The sequence below is a fragment of the Pelophylax lessonae genome, assembly GCF_965119305.1.
Source record: "Pelophylax lessonae genome assembly, chromosome: 4".
In the NCBI taxonomy this organism is placed as follows: Eukaryota; Metazoa; Chordata; class Amphibia; order Anura; family Ranidae; genus Pelophylax; species Pelophylax lessonae.
The window spans coordinates 22,541,315-22,560,930 of NC_138771.1; the positions used below are offsets into that span (position 1 = coordinate 22,541,315).

A 19,616-nucleotide genomic window follows, 5' to 3' on the forward strand; every position below is an offset into this window, starting at 1 on the left:
CAAAGTTGCATAACAAGTTGCACAAGTGTGAAATGGGCCTTAGCGCTATCTATAAGCATTGGTTTCCTGTGTGTGCCTTGTCAATGGACATTACTTCCCCCCTTCACCTAATCCTAACATGTCCTATAAATTTCAGAGTTTCAGGAGTGGACAACTTGGTTCAACATTGACCACCCAGGTGGCAATGGAGACTATGAACGTCTTGATGCTATCAGATTTTACTACCCAAGCCGAGTTTGCCAAAAGCCCCTCCGCATGGAGGCTCGGACCACAGAGTGGGTGCCAGCGGGCAAGACAGGAGAAGTGGTGCACTACAGTCTGGCCAGGGGCTTCTGGTGCATCAATAAGGAGCAACCCGAGGGCAAAAACTGCTCAAACTATTCCGTTCGTTTCCTGTGCCCAGTGGGTGAGTCCCCCTCTCTTATTTCACTTATGTACAAAGTGGTTGGTTCCCGAGGTACACATTTGTGCACCTTTTTTGGTCACACAGAAAACATTTGGCAAAAAGTAGTTTGCTGCTTAGCATTTCTGTATACGGAATACTAAAGCTGAACTCCAGGAGATATAGAATACAGGTATGCTTTTCATTTATAAATAATATTACTTACTTATTTTTTATATATTGTATAACTAGCATAAGGAACTGAAGCTGTCTTGATATCAGCCTCCGGTGATCCCCTGCACAGCAGCACTCAGACTGGAAGAGAGTGTAGCAGTACTCTTACCCATTTAGGGCCCTTCTGCTTTGGGCCTCATTGCAGCACCTCCTAGTGGTGGCTGATAAGCCAATTCCTGCACTAGTGGTCTTTGGGGTTAACCACCTGCCGACCGCCGCAAGTACATATACTGCGGCGGTCAGCCCCGTGCAGGCAAAGTGACGTATGGGTACGTCACTCGCCTGTGAGCCAATAGGGGGCGAGCGCGCGCCGCCGGAGGCGCGCTCCCACCCCCTCTCGTTCACGGACACCCCTGCGCGTGTGCCTGGCGGACCCGATGTCCGCCGGTCATTTGCGATCGTCAGTTACAGAGGGAGAAAGGCAGGCGGCTAATGTAAACAAAGCCGCCTGTCATTCTCCCCTGTGTAAGAATTGAGATCACACGGTTCTACTATGTAGGATCGTATATCTCTGTAGTTACACAACAAGCCACATCCCACAACAGTTAGAAGCACGCCCCTAGGGACACACTTAACCCCTCCTTCTCCAATAAAGTTAACCCCTTCCCTGCCAGTGCCATTTTTACAGTAACAGTGCATATGTATAGCACTGATTACTGTAGTAATGTCACTGGTACCCCCAAAAGTGTCAAAAATGTCAGTCAAGGGTCCGATCTGTCCACCGCAATGTCGCAGTCCTGCAAAAAAAATCGCAGATCGCCGCCATTTCTCGTTAAAAAAAAAACAACAAAAATTACAAAAATCTTTCCCTTAGTTAGTAAACGCAATAACTTTTGCGCAAACCAATCAAAATATGCTTTTTGCGATTTTTTTTTACCAAACATATGTAGCATAAAACAAATTGGCCTAAAATGTTAAAAAATTTAGATTTTTACATTATTTGGGGGAATTTCATATAAAAAAATGTGAAAAATATTGTTATTTTTGCAAAATTGTCGCTCTTTTTTTGTTTATAGCTCATGATCAAAAAATCGCACAGGTGATCAAATACCACCAAAAGAAAGCTCTGTTTGTGGGAAAAAAAGGACGTCAATTTCATTTAGGTACAGCATTGCACGACTGGGCAATTGTCCGTTAAAGTCACGCAGTGCCGAATCGCAAAATAGGCCCTGGTCAGGAAGGGGGTAAAATCTTCCGGGGCTTAAGTGGTTAAACAGGACTTTAGGGGCAGCTTAAGGAAAGTGGAAATATATACTGCAGGGCCTGTAAGGTTCTTTTATTGGTATTGCTGTCTTAGGCCCCTATTTTCCATCCGTCCAGCGGATCGGATCGGATGAGAACGGACCGATGGTCCGTTCCCATCCGATTCCCCCATAGAGATGTATGGGGAACTGACAGCTGTGTCTCCGCCCATCCAATTCCCCAATAGAGATGTATGGGGAACTGACAGCTGTGTCTCCGCCCATCCGATTCCCCCATAGAGATGTATGGGGAACTGACAGCTGTGTCTCCGCCCATCCGATTCCCCCATAGAGATGTATGGGGAACTGACAGCTGTGTCTCTGCCCATCCGATTCCCCCATAGAGATGTATGGGGAACTGACAGCTGTGTCTCCGCCCATCCGATTCCCCCATAGAGATGTATGGGGAACTGACAGCTGTGTCTCCGCCCATCCGATTCCCCCATAGAGATGTATGGGGAACTGACAGCTGTGTCTCCGCCCATCCGATTCCCCCATAGAGATGCATGGGGAACTGACAGCTGTGTCTCCGCCCATCCGATTCCCCCATAGAGATGTATGGGGAACTGACAGCTGTGTCTCCGCCCATCCGATTCCCCCATAGAGATGCATGGGGAACTGACAGCTGTGTCTCCGCCCATCCGATTCCCCCATAGAGATGTATGGGGAACTGACAGCTGTGTCTCCGCCCATCCGATTCCCCCATAGAGATGCATGGGGAACTGACAGCTGTGTCTCCTCACACAGCACGGAGACACAGCTGTTATCCTCCTGCTCACCGGGGGATTGGTGGATCGATCCCCCCACTGAGATAAACGGAGTCATGGACTGACAGATGGACTGATGTCTTTTTTAACCTCACAAACTATGTAACTGTTTAATACATTTTTAATATTCAAAGCAAAATCCCCCATTCATCCATGTCTCCATGCTTTATTTTGTTGAGTAGTAATAGCTTAAAAAAAACACCCCTCTAGCATTTCTAGCCGTGGCCATCTTGAGTAAAGGCAGGAGATTCATGTAGCATTAACTTCCTGGAATCTATCTGCCCTTAGCTCAGGCATGCAGCTAGGAGAGTGTGATCAGCTGAGAAAACCCCTCCTCCCTTCTTCCCATGAAGACTCCTGGCATTTATGACATAATTTTGGCCTAGGCCAGGAGCCAAGAGGTAACTGTAGAAATGCAAAAAAAAAAAAACGATAAGTAAATATAACATACACTATATTGTCAAAAGTATTGGGACGCCTGCCTTTACACACACATAAACTTTAATGGTATCCCAGTCTTAGTCCGTAGGGTTCAATATTGAGTTGGCCCACCCTTTGCAGCTATAACAGCTTCAACTCTTCTGGGAAGGCTGTCCACAAGGGTTAGGAGTGTCTATGGTAATGTTTGACCATTCTTCCAGAAGCGCTTTTGTGAGGTCAGGCACTGATGCTGGCCAAAAAGGCCTGGCTTGCAGTCTCCTCTCTAATTCATCCCAAAGGTGTTCTATCGGGTTGAGGTAAGGACTCTGTGCAGGCCAGTCAAGTTCCTCCACCCCAAACTCGCTCATCCATGTCTTTATGGACCTTGATTTGTGCACTGGTCCAAATCATTTGATGGAGGGAGGATTATGGTGTGGGGTTGTTGTTTAGGGGTTGGGTTTGGCCCCTTAGTACCAGTGAACACTTAAGGCGTCAGCACACCAAGAGATTTTGGGCAATTTCTCGCTCCCAAATTTTTGGGAACAGTTTGGGGATGGCCCCTTCCTGTTCCAACATGACTGCACACCAGTGCATAGTTCTCTGCAGGGAGGATCAGGGCTTGATTGTGCTGCATGGCAGAGGTTTCCTTGATCAGAAGACTGGCACAGTACATACATGTATTCTGGCAATGTTTTTTTGCTGTATGCCTAGAGTTCAGCTTTAAAGGGTAGCTCTGCTTTTATTAGAAATTATATGTTAATGCTACACAAGCAAAATGTTTAATCCAATATGGACAAACATTAGCTTCAAGCTGTACCTAATTAGGAAAGCTTATAAAATGGTAAATATTGTTTCTTTGTAACCACTGAAGCTGAAAGCATTGTGTATTGATAGAAAATGGACATCGCAATTTGCCCAGTGAAAGTGCAGTAATACTCATCTGCACTGTGCAAATGTGGCAAAAAATGAATGTTAGGCTATTTCCTGTGCTGGTCTATTGTTTATTATTAATTTAAAATAGAAAATACCACATTTGGCCACTAGGGGCACTAAGTATTTTCTAAGATACTTAGTGCCACCTAGAGGTCAATAGCAATATTTTCCTTTTTAAATCAATGAATGAAAATAGCCTAATAACATGTTTTTATGCCCTGCATGCACAGAATAAGGTATACACACGTTCAGTGCACAAATTGGTGTGCAATTTTTTTATAAATACCACCTTATGAGTACAGAAAGCCACCAAAGGTGCTGGAAAATATATCAATATCTGTTTATAAAGCAGAATTTTATAATCATTTGAGACCCCTAAGGTAATCTAATATAAAGGGGCCCCATTTCATCCAGTTGTACAAAAATGTAAGTACATACAGTAAATACTTTTTGAATAATATCTTGGCATATAGACTGGGCATGCACTGAAATACACTGCTCAAAAAAATGAAAGGAACACTTTGAAAACACATCAGATCTCAATGGGGAAAAACATCATGCTGTATAACTATAATGTCACATTGTTTGATGGAAATTAAAATTATCACCCTACAGACACCCCGAAAATCAAAGTGAAAAAATGATGCAGCAGGCGAGTCCATTTTGCTGAAATTTTATTGCGGCACCTCAAAATGGTACTCAGTAGTTGGTATGGCCCCCATGTGCTTGTATGCATGCCTGATAAAATTGGGGCATGCTCCTAATGAGACGATGGATGGTGTCCTGGGGGATTTCCTCCCGGATCTGGACCAGGACATCACTGAACTCCTGAACAGACTGAGGTGCAACCTGGTGGCGTCTGATGGGCTTAAATATAATGTCCCAGAGGTGTTCTATTAGATTTAAAGTGCTTTGCAAAAGTATTCGGCCCCTTTGAACTTTGCAACCTTTTGCCACATTTCAGGCTTCAAACATAAAGATATAAAACTGTAATTTTTTGTGAAGAATAAACAACAAGTGGGACACAATCATGAAGTGGAATGAATTTTATTGGATATTTCAAACTTTGTTAACAAATAAAAAACTGAAAAATTGTGCGTGAAAAATTATTCAGCCCCTTTACTTTCAGTGCAGCAAACTCTCTCCAGAAGTTCAGTGAGGATCTCAGAATGATCCAATGTTGACCTAAATGACTAATGAGGATAAATAGAATCCACCTGTGTGTAATCAAGCCTCTGTATAAATGCACCTGCACTGTGATAGTCTCAGAGGTCTGTTTAAAGCGCAGAGAGCATCATGAAGAACAAGGAACACACCAGGCAGGTCTGAGATACCGTTGTGGAGAAGTTTAAAGCCGGATTTGGATACAAAAAGATTTCCCAAGCTTTAAACATCCCAAGGAGCACTGTGCAAGCGATAATATTGAAATGGAAGGAGTATCAGACCACTGCAAATCTACGAAGACCTGGCCGTCCCTCTAAACTTTCAGCTCATACAAGGAGAAGACTGATCAGAGATGCAGCCAAGAGGCCCATGATCACTCTGGATGAACTGCAGAGATCTACAGCTGAGGTGGGAGACTCTGTCCATAGGACAACAATCAGTCGTATACTGCACAAATCTGGCCTTTATGGAAGAGTGGCAAGAAGAAAGACATTTCTTAAAGATATCCATAAAAAGTGTTGTTTAAAGTTTGCCACAAGCCACCTGGGAGACACCAAACATGTGGAAGAAGGTGCTCTGGTCAGATGAAACCAAAGTCAAACTTTTTGGCAACAATGCAAAACGTTATGTTTGGCGTAAAAGCAACGCAGCTCATCACCCTGAACACACCATCCCCACTGTCAAACATGGTGGTGGCAGCATCATGGTTTGGGCCTGCTTTTCTTCAGCAGGAACAGGGAAGATGGTTAAAATTGATGGGAAGATGGATGGAGCCAAATACAGGACCATTCTGGAAGAAAACCTGATGGGAGTCTGCAAAAGACCTGAGACTGGGACGGAGATTTGTCTTCCAACAACACAATGATCCAAAACCTAAAGCAAAATCTACAATGGAATGGTTCACAAATAAACATATCCAGGTGTTAGAATGGCCAAGTCAAAGTCCAGACCTGAATCCAATCGAGAATCTGTGGAAAGAACTGAAAACTGCTGTTCACAAACACTCTCCATCCACTCTCCAGCCCACTGCACCAGCGTAAGGTCTTACAATGGGTCCAAGGATTTCATCCTGATACCTAATGGCAGTAAGGGTGCCATTGTCCAGCCTGTAGAGGTCTGTGCATCCCTCCATGGATATGCCTCCGCAGACCATCACTGACCCACCACCAAACCGGTCATGCTGAATGATTCAACAAGCAACATAACGTTCTCCACTGCTTCTCCCGACCCTTTCACGTCTGTCACATGTGCTCAGGGTGAACCCGCTCTCATCTGTGAAAATCACAGGGCGCCAGTGGTGGACCTGCCAATTCAGTGTTCAATAGCAAATGCCAATTGAGCTCCACGGTGCTGGGCAGTGAGCACAGGGTCCACTAGAGGACGTCGGGCCCTCAGGCCAGTCCATGAAGTCTGTTTCTGATTGTTTGGTCAGAGACATTCACACCAGTGGCCTGCTAGAGGTCATTTTGTAGGCCTTGGCAGTGCTCATCCTGTTCCTTTTGGTACAAAGGAGCAGATACCGGTCCTGATGATGGGTTAAGGACCTTTTACAGCTTTGTCCAGCTCTCCTAGAGTAACTGCCTGTCCCCTGGAATCTCCTCCATGCTCTTGAGACTGTGCTGGGAGACACAGCAAACCTTCTGGCAATGGCACGTATTGATGTGCCATCCTGGAGGAGTTGGACTGCCTGTGCAACCTCTATAGGGTCCAGGTATCACCTCATACTACCAGTAGCGACACTGACCCCAGCCAAATGCAAAACTAAGGAAAAACAGTCAGAAAAGATGAGTAGGGAAACAAATGTCAGTGGCCTCCACCTGTAAAACCATTCCTGTTTTGGGGGTTGTCTCATTGTTGCCCATCTAGTGCACCTGTTGTTAATTCCATTAACACCAAAGCAGCTGAAACTGATTAACAACCCCCTCTGCTACTTAACTGACCAGAACAATATCCCAGGAGTTTAATTGACTTGATGCTTTACTCTGATTAAAAAGTGTTCCTTTATTTATTTTTTTGAGCAGTGTATAAGGCTGTGAATCTAACAGATGGAGCTTGCTGATTGACAGAGAGAGCAGAATTATAACTTTCTCGGGTAGCTGCTCCTTCCCTATCCACTCACAGACTTGGACAAGCTGTATTGCTTTGACTAAGTGAGAATGACTGAATGGCTGGGATCTAGCTATGGTGTCTGGCGGGGCTGTGTGGATTAGAAAATTGGCTGAGCAGAATTACACATTTTATCGCTATTTCAGATAGCCAACCTCCATTCAGATGGCCATCATTCAGATTATCAGCAGGAGATTGGTCCACAGTCCATTAAATGTGTAATTCTGCTCAGCCAGTTTTCTAATTTAGACAGCTCTGCCAGACAGTAGAGCCAGGTCCTAGCCATTTACTCTTCATTTTCTTCTCTCAATTATTTCCTCCAGCATGGGCAGACAGACCCATGGCAGGTCTATGAGTAGGTGGATATATACAGATGTGCATCCATTTACATCCTTTTAATTTGGATCCATCCATAAAATGGACTTGGACAGACTCAGAGGTAATAAGATGTAAACGAATGGACACACGCCCGTTTACATCCACCTGCTCATAGAGTGACATTGAGTTTCAGATCAGATCTGCCAGAGAAACGAATGGGCAAATTTGATCAGGCCATTCCTATGAAAGGACCCTAAAGCAGTTCACTGATATGTATTACAGATGTGTGCTTACCTGTTTGCCTCTGCTTATGCTTTAGTGGCGCTGGCTTCCATTTTCCTTAATATGCAGATAAAGTAACTGTAAGATAGCAGGAATAGTAGATTAAATTTAAATCAAACAATACAATGGCTGATTAGAAACAGTGTTCACTTATCCAAACACGTGTAATGTAATATTAAAAGGAGTGAATTTTTCCTGCATGTGATTGGATGATTGAATTGAACACGTGTAAGATGCTACACTACATTGTTCTTCAATCTGCACAAAGGCACTAATGTAGGATAGGGGGCTTTGGGATGTGTGCATCATTGGGAAAAAACTGGCACTCGTATAGGTTGAGGGGCTCTGGGATGTGTGTCTCATTGGTACAGAACTGGCACTCATGTAAGATGAGGGCATCCAGGATGTGTGTCTCATAGGGAGAATAATGGCACTCAAGTAGGTTGAGGGGCTTCAAGATCTATGTTCTATTGGGAGACAACAGGCCCTCATGTAGGTTGAGGGGCTCCAGGATGTGTGTTTCATTGGGAGAAAACTGGCACTCGTGTAAGTTAGGGGCTCTGGGATGTGTGTCTTATTGGGAGAGAACTGGCACTCATGTAGATCGAGGGGTTCCAGGATAAATATCTCATTAGGAGAAAGTTAGCACTCATGTAGGTTGAGGGGCTGTGAAATGTGTGTCTCATTGGGAGAAAACTGGCACTCGTGTAGGTTGAAGGTTTCTGGGATGTGTGTCTCATTGGGAGAAAACTGGTACTCAAGTAAGTTGAGGGGTTCTGGGATGTGCGTTTCATTGGGAGAAAACTGGCACTCAAGTAGGTTGGGAGAGAACTGGCATTCATGCAGGTTGGGGGCTTTAAGATGTGTATCACATTGGGAGAAAACTGGCGTTTAAAAAGGTTTAGGGGCTCTGTGATGTGTGTTTCCGTGGGAGAAAACTGGCACATATAAAGATTGAGGGGCTCCAGGATGTGTGTCTTATTGGGAGAAAACTGGCCCTCATGTAGGTTGAGGGGCTCCAGGAAAAACTGGCACATATAAAGGTTGAGGGGCTCCAGGATGTGTGTCTTATTGGGAGAGAACTGGCACTCATGTAGGTTAAGGGGCTTCAGGAAAAACTGGCCCTCATGTAGGTTGAGGGGCTCCAGATTGTGTGTCTCATTGGGAGAAAACTGGCCCTCATGTAGGTTGAGGGGCTCCAGGATGTGTGTCTTATTGGGAGAGAACTGGCACTCATGTAGGTTAAGGGGCTTCAGGAAAAACTGGCCCTCATGTAGGTTGAGGGGCTCCAGGATGTGTGTCTCATTGGGAGAAAACTGGCCCTCATGTAGGTTGAGGGGCTCCAGGATGTGTGTCTCATTGGGAGAGAACTGGCACTCATGTAGGTTAAGGGGCTCCAGGAAAAACTGGCCCTCATGTAGCTTGAGGGGCTCCAGGATGGGTGTCTCATTGGGAGAGAACTGGCACTCATGTAGGTTAAGGGGCTCCAGGAAAAACTGGCCCTCATGTAGGTTGAGGGGCTCCAGGATGTGTGTCTCATTGGAAGAAAACTGGCACTCATGTAGCTTGAGGGGCTCCAGGATGTGTGTTTCATTGGGAGAAAACTGGCACTCAAGTAGGTTGGGAGAGAACTGGCATTCATGTAGGTTGGGGGCTTTAGGATGTGTGTCACATTGGGAGAAAACTGGCTTTAAAAAGGTTTAGGGGCTCTGTGATGTGTGTTTCCGTGGGAAAAAACTGGCACATATAAAGATTGAGGGGCTTCAGGATGTGTGTCTTCTTGGGAGAAAACTGGCCCTCATGTAGGTTGAGGGGCTCCAGGAAAAACTGGCCCTCATGTAGGTTGAGGGGCTCCAGGATGTGTGTCTCATTGGGAGAAAACTGGCCCTCATGTAGGTTGAGGGGCTCCAGGAAAAACAGGCACATATAAAGGTTGAGGGGCTCCAGGATGTGTGTCTTATTGGGAGAAAACTGGCCCTCATGTAGGTTGAGGGGCTCCAGGAAAAACTGGCCCTCATGTAGGTTGAGGGGCTCCAGGATGTGTGTCTCATTGGGAGAAAACTGGCCCTCATGTAGGTTGAGGGGCTCCAGGAAAAAGTGGCCCTCATGTAGGTTGAGGGGCTCCAGGATGTGTGTCTCATTGGGAGAAAACTGGCCCTCATGTAGGTTGAGGGGCTCCAGGAAAAACTGGCCCTCATGTAGGTTGAGGGGCTCCAGGATGTGTGTCTCATTGGGAGAGAACTGGCCCTCATGTAGGTTGAGGGGCTCCAGGTTGTGTGTCTCATTGGGAGAGAACTGGCACTCATGTAGGTTAAGGGGCTCCAGGATAAATGTCTCATTGGGAGAAAGTTATAACTCATGTGGGTTGAGGGACTTTGGAATGTGTGTCTCATTGGGAGAAAACTGGCACTCAAGTAGGCTGAGGGGCTCTGGGATGTATGTGTCATTGGGAGAAAACTGGCATTCAAGTAAGTTGAGGGGCTCTGGGATCTGTGTCTTATTGGGAGACAATTGGCAGTCATGTAGGTTGAGGGGCTCTGAGATGAACGTCTCATTGGGAGAGAAATAACATTCATGTAGGTTAAGGGATTCTGAGATGTATGTCTCATTGGGAGAAAACTGGCACTCATGTAAGTTGAGAGGCTTTGTGATGTGCATGTCATTGGGCAAATACTAGTTTCAGTTGTTTCCAAGTATGGTAAACCCAGTTTTGGTTCTGGAGCCTGGAGATTTGCTAGAGTATTTTATGGTATGAAGCCTCCAACCCTGGGTCCGCGTTTTGCTAAAAACCAACATCATGATTGTGCAACCTCTGTTAGAATCCTCCTGTAAGGAACCTTTTCTTTACATAAAAAGTGGGCAAGAAAGCCCTGAAAAATACTCCAGTGGCTAGACTAAAGTTGATGAAAAGTTCTACACTTGAGATGAACCCTCATACAATTTATTGCATGAAGATTCTCAACTCTTTTAGTAAATCAACCCAAATGTGTCTGCGTTCCTCCTTATAGAGATCTTAGGATGAACCAATTGCCATTTTCTGTCAACCTGTGGCATCAGTGAACACCACCAACTATTTACACATTTTCCTTTTTTCTTTTTTTTTTTTTTTCCTTTTTCTCTAAATTGTAGGTACATGGATATTCCATTTTATATCTCTATAACAATACATGTCCATTTGTTTCAGTTTTAACAACCTCTCTCCCAAAAGAACCTTGGTCAGAATGGTCAGCATGGAGTGAGTGCTCAGCCAAATGTGGCAGCACAGGCATGCAGATCCGGAGAAGGACATGCTTAGCAGAAGATCATTGGCAAGAACACTGTAATGGCCCCACCGAGGAGGGACGCAGGTGTACCGGACAGCCATGTACAGGTAATGGAGAGCCAGAACACACGTAAGATTAGACATTTGCTACTGCTGACGAACTTACTATATAATGACAATAGGGGGGGAACCTTTGGGGGAATCAAAAATGGAGAAAGATCTGGGAGTCTTGGTAGAGGATAGACTAAGCAATAGCATGCAATGTCAAGCGGCAGCTGCCAAAGCCGACAGAATATTAGCATGCATAAAGAAAGGGATGTATTCCAGAGATAAAATTATAATCCTTCCACTTTATAAAACTCTGGTCCGACCGCATCTGGAGTATTCTGTCCAGTTCTGGTCGCCGGTCCTCAGGAGGGATGTGTTGGAGCTGGAGAGAGTCCAGAGAAGGGCAACTAAACTAATTAGGGGATTGGAGGACCTTAATTATGAAGAGCGTCTGCAATCGCTTGATTTATTCTCCCTGGAGAAGAGACGTCTGAGGGGGGACATGATAGCAATTTATAAATATCTCAATGGGGATCTCAACATAGAAAAAAAAGCTATTCAGTTGAAAGGATTGCATGAAGACTCGAGGGCATACAATGCGATTAGAGGAGAAGTGTTTTAACCTCAGGCAACGTGGGGGGTTCTTTACTGTTAGGGCTACAAGATTGTGGAATTCTCTACCACAATAAGTGGTTTCTGCGGGAAGTATGGTGGCTTTCAAAAGACTTACACCTACACAGGTTGAACTGGATGGACTATTGTCTTTATTCAACCTCACCTACTATGTAACTATGTAAAGTGGTTCTAAAGCCTAAACATTTTTTTATTTTAATGCAGTGGCAGCTGGTGAAAAAAATGTTTTGTGGGGCGCGAACCCCTCTAGGTTCTTACCTGCAAACGCAGCCTCCATCCCTGATATCTGCCCGGTGACTTCCTTGTTGCAAATCTTCAGCCCCTTGATTGGCCAGCAAACCGGAAGTGACACGTGGTGAATTTTCATTCTCTAAAGTCAAAAGTGGGCGAGTTCGGGGCGCAGTGCTCTGCACCCCAAGCACAATTTTAAGCAAGCCATTTAGAGCCTCAAGTGCTTGTTAAACATTGACGGACCCAATAGACTTCTATTAGGCCGGCGCCCCGCAGTGCACTGCACACACATAGAACAAATTATTTTTAAATAAATCATAATATGACTAACATTTTTTTAACTTTAAGATTTAAAAAAGTGTTATTGGTATTATAATTTATTTAAAAATAAATCGTGCTATGAATCGCATTCCTATTGGTCAAAACTTTAGGGGGACGCTGCCCCTGCGTCCCTTATCGACCGGCCGCCACTGCCTTAATGCATTCTTTGCAATAGGGGGAAAAATGTTTAGGCATTGAATTTGGCCTCTCACTCCCCCCCCCCCCCCCTCCTCCTCCTTATATTACCTGAGCCCTCATTCCATCCAGCATTGTGCATGTCTACAGCTCCTCTCTCTCCTCACTTCTGGGTCTTACTAGCTTTGCTGGGGCACTGGGAGCCACTGGCTTCCAGTGCTGTCAATCAAAGCCAGCGACAAGGGAGCAGGGGCGGGGCCGAGTCCCACTGTCTGTGTCAACAGGTGCAGCAGTGGGGCTCAGAAGCAAGCCTGCATGAGTGCCCCCATGAGAAGCGGCTTCCTGTGGGGGCACTGGATAGAGAGGAGGAGCCAGCAGCACCAGCGGGGGACCCAACAAGAGGAGGTTCAGGGCTGCTCTGTGCAATTCCTTTGCACAGAGCGGGTAAGTAAAGAGCTGTTTGGTTTTTCAGGATTTTTTTACATTTTTTTCCTTTACAATCGATTTAAGCTTTCTTTTCATTGAAAAGTATTCCACATCAGCACACAGGTCTTTGCCCTGGGTGCAAATATGGAATACTTTTACTTGCTTGAAAACCCTTTGACTGGCCAAACGAGGTTTCATCCTGGCACCAGGCATTTGCTAAGGTGTGCACTCCAGAGTTAAAAGTACTTTGAAAATTCCTTTCCATTAGCATAGAATTTGGTATACTCCGTCATAAAAAATTGACTTTATTTGTAAAAAGAAAGATGAAGAAGATGTTATTATTACTATTATTATTATACAGGATTTATAAAGCGCTAACAGTTTTCACAGCGCTTTGCAATCTAATGGGAGAGAGTGTAGCAACAATACAATTAAATTCAAGAGGGCAAAACCCCGTACACACGATCGGAATATTGTACAAAAAATTTCGAAGCAATCTCACAATACTCTGATCGTTAGTACACAGCTTTCATCTGAAATTTTCCAAAGGGACAAACATGAAAATTTGGCCCAGATCGTACGATTTTCATTTAATTCGTATAGTTTTCATCCGAAAATACAAATACATTACATCACTTCCTAATTTTTATTCTGCTGTACGAGAATTTTCTTACTTTAGTAACCTATTAGTTTTTAATATAGAGACTAGCATGCAAAAAATAAGTGTAGCACTACTCCCTTGGGAGCTGCTGGTGACAGGTTCCCCTGGGTTACCCATAGCAACAGCACAATAGTTTAGCAACTGTAACGTGCTCAGTCAAGAAACAGTCTAGGGATTTAGTTTTTTGCTGTTTTATTGAGAACTTGGATAGGAGAAGGGAATGAGTGGGATACTCCAGCTTGAATAAACTATGCACAATTTGCTGGGATGTTTAACTGTACTTGAGTGCGGCAAGGCCGCTGCTTCACTTTGTCAATAGCGATGAAGTAGTTATAAATGAACTGCTTTAGATAAGCTGTACTGTACTGCAGAACACTCTTCAGGGCCCTTCCTGGCACCCCCTTTTGTTCCTATTCTTCAGGGCTTTCTACATGGCACCCCCTTTTCTATAATACTCTCTGTGTAAGCTAGCTCCTTGATCCCTCTGACTTCACTGGAATGGTCCCCCTTCCTGGGCCAGACCCTTTGGCAGGTCCCTCAGTATTCACAGACACTGTTTTTCCAAAAAGACTCTGCCAGCAGCTCCACCGTCAGTTACACCGGATCTTCTGCAGCTCAGCTCCACACCTGGTTCACTAGGCCGACCGCCTAAGACCACCTTCCTCACGCACTGCAGGAGGAGAGACACCTCCTCCTGGGATTCTACTTCCCACCAAAGACGCCCTGTCACATGTCCCCTCAGTATTTATGGTCAATCCCAGGATGCATTGCAAGAATGCCCTCCCACTGGGACTGCCATAAGACATGATGTGTCACTGGCTAGGCTTCCTCCACTGTCCAACAAGCTCCCTCATTGGATGCAGTGGGGACACTCCCTCAGACCCAGTGAATCATACCTGGAAACATGTGACAGGCAACCTAATAGATCAGGTTCCCCTGATAAGCAGCAGGAGCAATAGATGCTTTACCTAGCACCTACCTAACTAGGAGAGTGCTTCATCAGGCAGGGTAGTATTCCTTGAAGAAAGAGATTTTCAGGGATCGCCTAAAAGTGTACAGAGTAGGAGATAGCTGAACAGATTGAGGTAGAGAGTTCCAGAGGGTAGGAGAGGCTCTGGAGAAGTCCTGGAGATGAGCAGGGGAGGAGGGGATAAGGGAGCTAGAGAGCAGAAAGTCTTGGAAGCAGCAGAGAGGACGAGTTTGGGTGATATATTGAGACAAAATTAGTGATGAGTTGAAAATGGCTTTGTATGTTATTAAAATTTTGAATTGCATTCTTTGAGCAATCGGAAGCCAGTGAAGGGTTTGGCAGAGAGGGGTGGTGGACACTGAGTGGTTGGTAAGATAGATGAGTCTGGCAGCAGCAGTCATGATATACTGAAGGGGAGATAGCCTGCGGAAAGGTAGGCCCATAAAGGGGGGGGGTTGCAATAGTCAAAGCAAGAGATAACAAGAGATGTATGTCCAAAAGTTGATTTCTCTACACTTAAAGTGAAAGGTTTTACTGGCAACTGTGCTAATGTGCAATTCTTTTTTCTCTTTTACTGAACAGAATGCAATATGAGCTGTCCTGTAGGTAAAGTGAGTGCAGATTGCAGTGTCTGTGAATGCAAAAACCAAGTATTGTATGGCACAGTAACACTTCCAGATGGAGTTCCTGCTGCGGGTGCAAATGTCTATATCATCTCTACAAAACCCAAACTGAAAGCTATATCAGACTCCCAGGGGAAGTTCCGAGTGGTGGGATTGTGTCCTGACAGCACACTACAGCTGAAAATGGAAAAATATTCGGTGGTCAATGTGAAAATGCCCAAGAGTAACAATACCTCCTCCTCTATCGCCGTCACATTGAAGAGAAAAGGTAAGACCACTCCTCTTGTCAATAGGCTAGGTATGAACCTCAGCGGTTGCCAAAGAAGCAATTGTCTTTATTTCATACATTTTGGTATATGGGAACTAATGGAGCCCAGAAATTTCCCATGCTGCATGCTCATTGCCTAGGAGCATGCTTTGTAAAATGAATTATCTTGTTAACCAGTTTGAGGGATATCACCTCTTTGGGACCAAAGTCAAACAGTACTTTGTAATTAGTAGTAGTATCTCCATTTTAAAACCTAATTTTTCAATACAGAACAGCTTTGAAAAAAAATGCTGTTTTTAGCTGTATACTATTTTCTTGATCGTACATCACAGGACACATAGCCAGTTATATTCATACCTATTTGGGTTATGCACCACCTATAGATGAATGGACACTGGCAGATCAATCAAACAGGAAATACTCCCCTATATAACCCCTCCTATACAGCAAGTACCTCCGTTTTTTTCACCAGCGTCTGTAAGGTGGTGGTCACTGATGTGCTATATGTGCTCTTGGAGCATACTTGGAGGTCTAGATCAGTTTTTCTGAGAATCAGGAACTTCAATCGGATCCATTCAAAAAAGATTTTCGCCAAAATGGATGGTATCTGAGCCTGAGCCTCATTGGATAGGAGAGAAGATTTCTCGCACTTTGTCTTTAATGCAGGCTTACGGCACTGGACCCTGCGTTATGGAACCCTGTGCACAGTGGTGTCTCCAGCTTTCATGTTTGGGGGGCACATGGGGGGAAAGGGACAAAAATAGGGGGACCAACAATAAAATACAATTAAGACGTCCACTCATTACAGATGCTCCATCATAGCCTTGTCCAACAATGGGTATAAAACGCATAAACATGAAATAATTTCGAAGAATTTTCAGGAATATTTCATGTTTGTGCATTAGATGCCCATTGTTAGGAAGATTTCATGTTTATGCCTTTGATGCCCATTGTCAGGGAACATTTCATGTTTATGTGTTTGATGCCCATTGCATCAAACGCATAAACATGAAATATTCCTAACAATGGAAATCAAACACATAAACATGAAATATTCATGACAATGGGCTTCAAACGCATAAACATGAAATATTCCTAACAATGGGAATCAAAACGCATAAACATGAAATATTCCTAACAATGGACATCAAATGCATATACATGAATATTCCTAAAAATGTGTCAGGAATATTTCATGTTTATGTATTTAATGCCCATTATCAGGATTATTTTATGTTTATGTGTTTGATGCCCATTGTCACGAATATTTAATTTTTATGTGTTTGATGCCCATTGTTAGGAATATTTCATGTTTATGCATTTGATGTCCATTGTCAAGAAACAATGGGCATCGAACGCATAAACATAAGAATATTCCTGACAGAATTTTACAGCTGAACATAGCAAACTTACTGACATGTATTATACATGTTTGCCATGTTCAGCTGTAAAATTCTGTCAGAGTGTCAGTTCACATTGTCCTTTACAGGGGTGTGAGGGTGGTATGAGACTGTAAATTTGTAGTGGACTCACTGCTCAACCCACCCGCCACCTCTAAAATGGATGTCCCTGGCCTGCTCCTCCTGTCCTGTGCTCTGGCTCCTCTGCTGCCAGTGGTGTGCGCTCTGCAGGGCTGGGCTGGCTGTTGGTTGATGCACTCACTGCACAGACTGCGACAGCACAGGCGCGCACACTATCCCTCTGCCGCGTGACATCACGCCACTGGCACGCCTCCAACAGGAACACCCTCCCTACGCTGGCCGGTTCCTGATCGAATAGGGAGTGTTGGGGGGCCATGGCCACTGCCTGTGCAGTGTTTGTTGTGACCAAGGTGCTTTCCAGCAGGGAACTATACAGGTCCAGGGGAGTAGACCCAGAGAATAAAGAGGGTTCCCTGTCCTTGAAGGTCTTTCAGTGACAAAACCTGCCGTGATGGGTGAATATTAGACTCTTTTTATGATTCAGAGTCCTGCATCAGGAAGGGAAATCCTGCATTTGCAGTATCTGCAGTAAAAAAAAAAAAAGAAGAGAGAAATCTCACTGTCTGGTCATTCTCCCTGTGGCCACGGGGGGCAGTGTGCTGTCAGTAAAGGCAGGAAGTAGAAGGCGGACATTTTTGTGGACCATGTGGGCTGAAGGATCAGCGCAGCTTCCGAGACGTAACTGCAGCCCATGGCTTCATAAAGATCCAAGCATAAGATTGCCGGAGGGCTCTGTTCCCAGGGTAATGCAGAGCTCAAATTGGTGGTTGATGGTTCAGAATTTGGAGAAGGGGACATTCTTCCTTTCTGAGGTTTGGAAGATAATAACCACTAGAGATGGGCTTGGGCGTGTTCAAGTTTGCACGTGCCTGATCCCGCCAAGAAACCAACACTGCAGGCTCGCTAATCATAGACAGCTCGAACACGCCCAAGCCCATCTCTAACAACCATTGATGCCAGTCTCTCCAGTTGGATTGAAGGTGGCTACAGTTCAGTGTACATGGTCTCCACAGGAGAGAATACTGCCCATCTAGATCTCAAAACTTTTGGCCAGTACACCTTGCTCTGGATTGGACAAACGAGTTGTAGGTTTAACCTGACAGTGCCTCTACAGTGGCATATATCAACCACTAGGGTGGCACCAGGAGTCGTGTGGTTCAGGAAGGTGAACCACATTCTGTCTTAGGCAGAACAGCAGGTCCTGTCTCTATCGCCAGTATATATTCCAGGTAAAGAAAAATGTCAGGGGTGTTTTCCAGTCATCAGCGACTAATGCCGGGACCACATGGTCCTTGCATTCTGAGACGTTTTTGGCAATTTGCCAATGTTGAGGAACTCTGCAGGTGGATCTACTGGATTCCAAGCTCTACAACAAGTTGGACAAGTTGTGTCCGGGACAAGAGTTCCACTGGCAAAGGAGTAGATGTACTGGTAACACCTTAGGGACCCGTTCTCCCACATTGGCGCCTTCCCTCTGTTTCAACTACTGCCGCATCTTTGTGAAGAATCCGAAAGGTGGTAACACTGATAATAGTGTTAGCCGAATTAGCCCAGGAGGGCTTGGTACACTGACATAGTGAATCTTGTGGGGGACGCTCCTTGGTCACTTCAGGTCCAGCCAGACCTAATGGTCTTGGGTCCTGTTATCTCTGCACTGTTGAGCACCAGGAAGCTGGATTCAGGGAGTTTCCAAAACAAGACTTGGAAATCTTTTATCCCTGGGGTGAGTGGGAGATTTTTTTCGTTTCTCCAATCATTAAGGAATATGAGATTGGCCTTAAGTAGATTAAGGGTCAGATTTTGCCTGTATATAGTTTTTCCCAGAGACCCCTTGATTCAAGCTTTATGCAGGGTGTAAAGCAGACAGTCCCACCTGTCAGGCCACCCTGGTGTCCATGGGACTAGAATTTGGCCTTGGCTGTCTTTGAAGAAGCCACATTTTTAACCAATTCGAGAAACTCAGTTAGTCCTTTGACTCGGAGGGTGGCTTCTTTGGTTACTATCACTTAGGTAAAATGAGTGTCTGGGCTGGCGGCTCTTTCATGTAACGAGCCGTTCTTGGTTTTGAATCATGTTAAGATAATGTTGCGTCCTCATCCATCCTTCTTGCCTAGAGTGGTTTTCTAATTTTCACTGGAATTAGGTCAGTGTCTTGCCTTTCTTTTTCCTAGTCCACAATTGGCAGTGAAAAGAATACTGCATACTCTAGATGTAATTCAGGCAGTTAGGGTTTACTTGAATTGTCAGCACAGGTCTGGAATCCTGGTTTGTGCTACCAGAAGAGCTGTGGAAAGGCCGATGGCATCTAGGTCAACTATTTCTCATAGGATCTAGGATCCGCCAGTTAAATATTCAAGCCTATGGTTTGAAAGGGCAAAATCCCACCCTTGCTGGGGAGAGCTTCTCTAAAAGGTGTGTGGGTGCAACTTGGGCTATTCGCCATCAGGTTTGCAAAGCCACTACTTGGTCTTTGGTTCATACATTCACAGGGTTTTTAACAGGTGGATGTCAATACTGCAGAAGATAATGCCTTTGGCCTCAGCCTATTACAAACAGAAGAGTAGGTCCTTCCTGGTAGCAGTTTCTGTAATGGTGTCTCCCTCCCCTCATGGGTATTATTATTATTAATATTATACAGGATTTATATAGCGCCAACAGTTTACGCAGCGCTTTATAACTGGAGGGTAGACGGTACAGATACAATGCACTT

The 19,616-nt window shown here is 44.9% G+C and overlaps 1 protein-coding gene across 1 annotated transcript in view; it reads left to right on the forward strand.

Moving 5' to 3' along the window:
- Positions 1-19,616, forward strand: part of CILP (cartilage intermediate layer protein) — a 126,216-nt gene that overhangs the window by 80,676 nt on the left and 25,924 nt on the right. Inside the window, exons 4-6 of the mRNA XM_082255267.1 lie at positions 137-406; positions 11,032-11,217; positions 15,117-15,425. Coding sequence (XP_082111393.1) covers positions 137-406; positions 11,032-11,217; positions 15,117-15,425 — 765 coding nt within the window. The remainder of the gene's footprint in view (positions 1-136; positions 407-11,031; positions 11,218-15,116; positions 15,426-19,616) is intronic.